Raw genomic sequence first — 8,995 nt, 5'->3', positions numbered from 1 at the left:
GCATGGAAAATGCAACACGGACTTATACTAACATGAGAGAGCCTCAGCCACACTCACATAAGAAACCGATGGATGAAAATGAAGTGTCTCGAAATGCGTGCACACGGGCACACAAACCGAGGCAATGGCATACGCAATGCAATAGGGCTAAAATGGCATATAGAATGCAACATGGACTTATACTAACATGAGAGAGCCTCAGCCACACTCACATAAGAAGCCGATGGATGAAAATGAAGTGCCTCGAAATGCGTACACACGGGCACGCAAACCGAGGGAATGGCATACGCAATGCAATATCGCTAAAATGGCATATAGAATGCATCATGGACTTATACTAACATGAGAGAGCCACAGCCACACTCACATAAGAAGCCGATGGATGAAAATGAAGTGCCTCGAAATGCATGCACACGGGCACGCAAACCGAGGCAATGGCATACGCAATGCAATATCGCTAAAATGGCATATAGAATGCAGCATGGACTTATACTAACATGAGAGAGCCTCAGCCACACTCACATAAGAAGCCGATGGATGAAAATGAAGTGCCTCGAAATGCGTGCACACGGGCACGCAAACCGAGGCAATGGCATACGCAATGCAATAGCATGGAAAATGATATGCAAACATGCTAATGGAATTTCAGCACTGAAATGTGGGGGAAAACAGCCCCGAAATGAGGCGAAAGTACACCCGATGCATGGAATAGTCCCGAAACATGAATTTTGGCACCCGAAATGGCCTATAGCTATACCAAACATGCACAATATGGACATGAAATGAATAGACAGAAGCAAGGGAGCCCCAAAATAAGCACTTTTTCAGTTTATATCAAAGCCAAACAGTGAACACAAACAGGGCCAAACTAGCATGCAAAAATGGGGATTAAAAGAGAGATAAAGAAGCAACTCACAGTTGCTGTCCCCAAACAGATTAGGGCCCTTCAACAAAGTTGAAGAGGGGCCCAAAATATGATCTTTTGAAGTTCTGAAAATATCCCAAAAAACAAACACAGGTATAGCTACACTCTTATGCAAGAAAAGGGCCAAAAGATGGCCAAAGAAGGAAGTGGTAGATGAAAAGCCCAAACAGAAAAATACTCTTCTAGAATACTGATGAGGGGCCAAAAATAAGGCATTTTTCAGTTGAGGGTCGGACCCAAAACAGTATGCAAATATGTCAAAAATGCTATGCAAAATGAGGTCCAAAAGAGAGATATAACATGAAGTGTATAAAAGATGCCTCAAATCATGAAAGGCCCTGAATGAAACATGAAGAATGGGCCAAAATAAGACTTTTTCTAGCTCTGTAAAATGACCAAAAACAGAAGCGCAATAGGCTAACAAATCATGCAAAAATGGGGATTAAAAGAGAGATACAACACAAAGTATATGAAAGATGCCTCAAACCATGAAAGGCCCTTAATGAAACATGAAGAATGGACCGAAATAAGACCTTTTCTAGCTCTGTAAAATGACCAAAAGCAGAAGCACAAGGGGCTGCCAAGTCATGCAAAAATGGGGACCAAAGATGGATATAATGACAAGTGGTACATGGAGGCCCCAAACGGTGATGAGCCCTTCTTCAATGTTGAAGAGGGGCTCAAAATAAGCCTACTTACAGTTTACATCATGCTCCAAAACAGATCATACACAAGCTAAAAATATCATGCAAGAAAATGGCATTCAAGAAGGATATTGAAGCAAGTGCAAGATGGGGGGCTCAAACAGGGTTGAGCCCTTAAGAAAAAGTGAAAAAGAGCTCAAAAGAAGGCCACTTTCAGTTAGGGCCGGAGCTCAAAACAGTAAGCATGTATGGCTTACAAAAGATACAAGAAATGGACCAAAAAGGGAAAAATGCAACTCACCCTTGAAGACAAGCCTTTAGCAACTCTTGGCTTGAGTTTGTAGCACCCTTAGACCTTGGAGAACACCTTCAAACTTCTGGAATGGAGGATGGAAGGGTGGGGGTTGGTGGTGTAGAAGAAATGGTGGTGTAGGACTTGGAGGTTTTCAAGGAAATGAGAGAAATGGAGGAGGATTTTTGTATACAAGCTTGAAGACCAATTTTTCTCCCCCTCAAGACCAATGCTTGCAGCTGGTTATAAGGACCAAAAAGGGAGAGACAAGGAGGGGAAAAGGTGGGGGAAAAGGAGGCAAGTCTTCCCCCAGAAAATATCTCCCCACAAAATATCCCCTGGATTGAGATATTTTCTGGGGGAAACAGCTATACAGCTGTAAAGTGCAAATTGAGAGGATCATGGCCGGCTATTTCAAAGGGAAAAAAGTGTCTGGCCACCCCCTAGGATGAAGCCCCAGAAGTTATCTTTCCAATGGCGCAAACCTTGCATTAAAATTCCTCTTGTAGAAAAAGTTATGCCCTTTTCCGTGAAGCTACGCAGATTCGGTCCAACCAGACTTCAACCAACCACGTCTCCCCCCCCCCCCCCGGACTTGGACTTGGGAGATTCTTAAGTGAAAAATGAAGCCCCAGAAGTAAGCTTTCCAATGGTGGTGGCCTCATATCTTAATTCCTCTTGTGCAAAGAGTTACGCCCGTTTCGGTGAAGCCGCGCAGATTTTTCTCCTTCCCGGATTCATGCTGAACCACTTTTGACCAAAAAGAAGTTGGATTTTTAGAAAAATTGCTGGCCTCCCACCCTCCTACAAGCTTTATAACAGTGAAAATAAGGTCTCCACCAAAAATGAGCCCAAACCGATGCAAAATGAAGGTTCGGGGGTCGAAACGCGCAGCCCGAGGCCCCGAAAACTGGCTGTTAGGCACCGGGAGTGGTATTCGACCACGGAGTGGGTCTCTCAGACCTCAGTGTCCCTCAAAAGGGAGTAAATAAGATGCATGCCAAAAACCGGAGCAATAGGAGATGGTTAAGCGGTCCCGAACTGAGGCACACGGCCTGACGGCTTCGAAAACCGGGAACCGGGCTCCGAAATGGGAAAAATGGCCTACAGCCACAAAATGTAGCCCACGGCCACTGAGAGATGTTCTACGGGACCTCTCCCTCCCCTCAGGAAAAGAAACAGAGAAAACCGAGCCCGGTTCGCAAACCGAGGCAAAGCACAAAAGAGTCCGGAAGTCTGGAGGCAAGGCTCGCAGCCGAGACTTTAAAACTTCTAGACGAGCACGATATGCAGTATCACCAAGCACTCAACTGGTGATGTCTGAGTCTTAAGGTCGGTCAAAAATGGGGTGTCTACACAGGCCAAGCGGGTTTAAAATGCAAAACAATGCAAGTAAGATATGCGAGTGCAAGATAATGCATGTGGGGGCAACTTTCGAATCTTGAAAGAGACAAAAGGACACAAAAAGGATACACCACACCCGTATTCAGGTGCCACGCGCAGAAGACACGGTCTGAGGTCGAAACGGAGATCGGCTGAGCTTCGAAAATGCACTTTCTTGCATTGTCTTGAGCAATGAAGGCCCCAAACCACACCTCTGACCCAAACAAGGTTTTAGGAGGCTCACCGACCATCAGGGGAGGTCATCGGCTGTCCGCCGGCCATCATAAAAGTCTATCGGCCAATAGTGTGGCTGACCGGACAAACATGCCTGAATCGGGGCAGTTTGGTCTTTTGGCACTACAAGAAATTGCATTTTTCGCAACGCAACAAAATATGTTGCTTAAAGGGAAAATTCGTTGGCAAAGAGTTTTACCGACACACAAAGCTACGTTGGCAACCCGTAGGCAAAAGTGAGTTGGCCAAAGTTTTTGCCGACGAAATTGTCATTGCGTTGGTAAAAGTAATACCTTTAGCGACGAACATAGTCGTTGCTAAAAGCCTCCATCCATCGTCGGCAATTTACCTTGCGTTGGTAAAAGTCATTCAAATATGATGATTGTGTGGCACTTTTCGCGACACAAATTTGCATGGGCAAAAAATATACTTTTAGCAACAACATATGCGTTGGCAAAAGTAAACTTTTGGCAACACATTTATGTCGGTAAATGTTGCCATTTGCCAACGATTTGCTTGTCGCTAAAGCTTTACTTTTGGCAACGACAAATTGCCATTGGCAAAAAATACACTTCTACCAACACAATATGAGTGGGGAAAAGTAACTTTTAGCGACACATTTACATCGGTAAATGTTGCCATTTGCCAATGATTTGGTTGTCGATAAAGCTTTAGTTTTGGCTACGACAAATTGGCATTGGCAAAAAATACACTTTTAGCAACACAATATGAGTAGGCAAAAATAAACTTTTGGCTACACATTTACCGACAAGTTATTTGTCGAGAAAGCTTTACTTTTTAACAACGACAAATTTGCAGCGGCAAAAATAATTGAAACTCATTTGTAATGTTTTAAAAGATTTACAGTTTTACAAGAGGCATCCCTCAGGCACCACTATAACAAACTAATAACATTGATATGAAATCACACAAAATACCCCCTCCATACCCTTCCATCCAAAACACCAGCAGTTGCCCGAACTTACACCAAATGACAACCCCCATTAATGAAAACCTGATCTATTACAGATTGGACAAAAAGTCCTGCACCCTTCTAAACATCAGCAACACCAGCAAACATCCAACAATAACACCGCAGCACCTCATCGTAACAATCACCATCACAGCAGCATCACCACAGCATCTCAGCAACAGCAGCAACATCACAGCAGCACCAGAAGAATAGCAGATTAGTATAGCAGATCAGCAATCTGATTCAACACAGATCATCACCAGTTCAGAAAACCATTTCAACTCAACAACCGAAACAAAATCATATAACCAAATCAGAATTGACGCAGCAGTTTACCTCATTTACCAGAACAGTCAGAAAACAAATCAAACAAAACCAGCAACAAAACTATACAAAATGCTCAGAAATCAGTTTACCATGTTTGCCATCCATCAATTGTTCAAACAGTCCTCAAAACTATACAATTCTTAGTAACTTTTAAGCCATCAGGTTAACAGAAGTTAAGTAAAAATTCAAACTAATTCACTGGCTGTCATAGAGTGAGTTATATAAAAACACTCAATTCAAGTACACCACAATGTTTACCAAGTTAACCTTATACCAATGCACTGGAAACAGTAAAAGTAACTAAGCATTGAGATTGTCCATACACCACAATGTTCACTGATGGCTCTCTTCATTGCTTTAGAATGTGACTGGTGCACTGAAATATGAAACAAAGTCGAATCATTTCACTCAGAACCATTAGTGGCAAATTTATTACACTCAAATCATTAAATTAGTCATGAGAAAGTCAACAAAATGCTTCTATAATAAAGGTACCAGTAAACAAGATCAGAAACATTGACCTCCTTCCCCCACCATCTGCTAGTGGGGAAATAAAAGAAAAGAAATATATATATCCATCCCTACAATAAAATACCCGAGTAATGTACAATTAAAATCTTGAGATTGTTAACAACTCTCTCCTTGTATTCCTTGCCGCTTATTCTAGCTTCTGTAGGAAGCAGGTCTAGCTTCAATGGAGTCTGCAATCAATCGGAAGATGGTCACACGAGGGTGAGGAAGATAAGAGGAAATTTATGCACCCAACAGACTGATCTATAAAACCAAATAGACAATAAACCAGCTAGCAAGTTTGATGGCATTAGTATTACAACAAATGCTAATAAATGCATTCAAGTCATAAAATATGCTTAGTATCTCACACATAGAACAATGCGGTACGTGCATTATGTTGCAATATATGATTTGTTATGTCCACGTTCTCATGAGATTTAGTTGTTTCTCTAGGCTTCAGTCTTGAAGAAATTCTACACTAGGGAGTATCAAAAGTTAAAACAAGGAAAGAGAATCAATATAGAACTCCACAATGAAATACGGATCCCTGGGTTTATAAAAACAAGCACTTCAGAGAGAGATTGAGAGAGACTTGGGCTTGTAAATTGTAAATTGTAAATTCCATTTTGATATTTAGAGTGTATGACAACTTGGGTAACACACAAGAGATGAATTTTATCTTAAGCCAGTTCAATAGTTCACAGACAAAAATCTTCGGATCTATTTACGAAACAACAAGTTATGGCAGATGAAAACATAAAAAATTTCACTTTTTAAGACCAAATAAATCTCAAGCAAGCTAATCAAAACACAATGTGCAGCCTAAAATGGAAATAAAAGAACATAAACATACCATGGACAGGGGAGATTGTGTGAATTTCTCGTAGTCAAACTCTTGAAATTGCTTTTCGGTGAATGTCGCATTTTCTCCACAAACTTCACATTGTGATGACCTCCCTCTGATCTTGACCTAAGCAAAATCATGGTACAAGGCTAATTGAAAAAAAAGGGGAATTGACTGGGCATGTCCACAAAGTTCAACAAATATAGAGGATGTTTATGCTGGAAGAAAAAATAAATAAATGTAGAGTAGAGAATTTATTAATAGAAAACTGAAAATTTTTAAAACATACGATACGAATCTGTGCAGTCAATGCATCAAAAAGAAGCATCCTTCTTGAGAGTGGTTCACCAACATCACTTGCAATCTTTATAGCTTCAAGGGCTTGGTGGCAGCCAATAATACCAGGAACTGTAAAATTATATAAAAGTAGAGCAAATAAATAAAAGAAATACATCACTTGCAAGCCAGGTGAATTTGCAAGGAAATAAGGACTGGACTGGAGACTCCAAATATGTACACAATAGCTTGCACATTAAAGCATCTTTCTTAGTGTCATCCTATGCCTTCCCATAGCAAGTTCAAGGTCCATCACATAAAGACAAAGTACCGTGTTAGGCAACTAAAAAACTGATAGCTGAGGAAAAAGAACACAAATCATGACACGACCACAATATGCAATGTTGTAAGCAAATCCTACAAGGCACTGAAAATCTGCAGATCATCTTCTCAGTTATTCACTGTGCTCTGAGGTTTTCTGAGATCTTGTCCCAATCTCTAAAGGAAACCCGCAATCCTTTGCTATGCCTTCACCTTTCAGTGAGCTGTCATAAATTTTGGCTCATCCAGGTTGTGGTAGTCAACATTGGTAATGTATTAAAGTGATACATCCATGATTATGGAATGAAACCAAAAAAAATATAAAAAAAAATTATGACTTCATTTTTCAAAACTTAAAGCAATTGATATTATGGCTTTGAAAGTAGAGTCAAATTAGAGTTCTTTTTTTTTTTTGATAAATAATAAATTTTATTGAGAAAGCATCAAGATGATGCAACTAAAACAAAACAACCAATAGAAGGAATCAAAACTCGCCTAACCAATTACATCATCCAAAAAATCGAGTCGAATTAGAGTTCTTGACCATCACTCTTACTTACATTCCCTTTTGTGATACCCATTTATAATATATCAAAAATTTCACAATGAGATAAATTAGAAATATGGCCAGCAATACAACAACAAAAAACTTTAAACTTCACCTTTCAAAACTTATGCAATTGGGACAAAGCCTTCAAATGTAGAGTTGGGTGTTATTGACCATCAGGTCCATCACTCTTACATTCCCCTTTTGTGAATACCCATTCTTCTTGCTAATATATCAAAATTATAGTAACGAGATAAACTAGAAATATGCAAGGGACTCGAGAAATGCAAACAAGGACAGACAGCTAAAGGACAACTCCCAGGCAAACGCATATTTTTCTCTCTTTAAATTCAAGATTGTAGGCAATATTTCTAATTGAATGGACTAAGACACAACATATTAATGGCTTACCGATTCCCAGAACACCACTATCAGAGCATCTTTGACATGCTGTCGTAGGAGGTGGAGTTGGAAATAGGCACCGATAACATGGACCTCCATTGTAATTGTAAACTGTAAGCTACACAAATGATTTGAGGATGCAGTTGCAGTAAGAATTTGAACAATATAAAAAAGAGTTAATTACATTCTGTAGTCCCAAATCCATATAAAGAGTTTTCCACATGTTCATATAGGAATTAGTGAGAAAATTGCTAATATTGTTTTTTACCTGCCCTTCCAATCCTATAGCGGCACCTGATACAAGAGGCTGCATGCATAAACATTGAGGTTAATAATCAGAAGATTAACATATGAAGACTAAACTATTTCATTGGATAATACATACAAGCTTGATCAAATCTGTCCTTAAATCTACGATTCTAATAAATAAATGAACATGTATGACAATGGAGCTAAAAGAGAATTCAGTGAACAACTAGGAGTAGAAGAACTGAAGGTCTGCCACCTTAATCATTTTAAGAAGATTCAGATACAAGTCAACATTTACAAGTCGAGGAAAAAACAAGAAGAAATTCCACAAAGCTAACTTTGAAAAGGACGAGCAGCATACTTACAAAAGCACTTTGTCTTAAATTAAGCAACAAAGGAATGAACTCACCTGCTTTGGCCACAATGATGTCAATGAATTCTGCAGCTCCATTCGTTTGGCAGACAAGTCCTTCAACCCCTCCTTTAACTTCACATGGTGGTGTTTCTTTTCCTCTAGTGTACTCACTAGTCTATCGAGAAATCTGAAAATTAGATGCACACTATAGTCAATACTTGATATTGTCAAAACTCATTAATAAGCATGGCATCATGAAACCAAAATACTAGTAATGTGCACGACTGGAGGGAGAGGGATAATCAAGCAAACTGCAGTTACTGGGAAAAAACCATCAAGATTAGGACAGAAAACTTCTGAATCGGTCATTACAATAGACAGTTGATTCCTAACAACAACCAAAAATGCAAAGACTTATTGGGATCGCACAAAATATGCATCAATCAAATACCAAAAGAAAAGTCATGTAAATATAATATAATTGTCATTTGTGAATTCTCAATATAGATTGGTGTCGTAAACAATAAGTGGGGGAGAAGAAATTTGACGGTGAAGGAAATGGACAAGGTATAAAGCTTGTTGAAAAACAAGAATGCTGCACCTTTTTGAGTTAAGAATCATGATCTGATCCCTGGTTTTTCTATTTGTCAGTGAGGAGATGGCCAAAGAAACATCAGACAACATCTTCTGAATTGTATCAGAAGAGTACT

At 39.7% G+C, this 8,995-nt stretch overlaps 1 protein-coding gene across 1 annotated transcript; it reads right to left on the bottom strand.

The window, feature by feature from the left end:
- Window positions 1-4,549: 4,549 nt before the first annotated feature.
- On the bottom strand, window positions 4,550-8,468 carry LOC145823521 (adenylyltransferase and sulfurtransferase MOCS3-like). Its single transcript, XM_082923025.1, has 6 exons — window positions 8,340-8,468; window positions 7,950-7,988; window positions 7,691-7,799; window positions 6,425-6,543; window positions 6,145-6,261; window positions 4,550-4,689 (listed from the first exon to the last, which is right to left on the bottom strand). Exons 1-6 carry the CDS (start codon window positions 8,379-8,381, stop codon window positions 4,669-4,671), a joined length of 447 nt encoding a protein of 148 aa, XP_082779151.1. The 5' UTR covers window positions 8,382-8,468; the 3' UTR covers window positions 4,550-4,668.
- Between the last annotated feature and the right edge of the window lie 527 nt (window positions 8,469-8,995).

The sequence above is a fragment of the Camellia sinensis genome, chromosome 4, assembly GCF_055761805.1.
Source record: "Camellia sinensis isolate YWXY chromosome 4, ASM5576180v1, whole genome shotgun sequence".
NCBI lineage: Eukaryota > Viridiplantae > Streptophyta > Magnoliopsida > Ericales > Theaceae > Camellia > Camellia sinensis.
The sequence above is the reverse complement of the archived record's forward strand: the minus strand, read 5'-3'. Positions and strand labels throughout refer to the sequence as shown.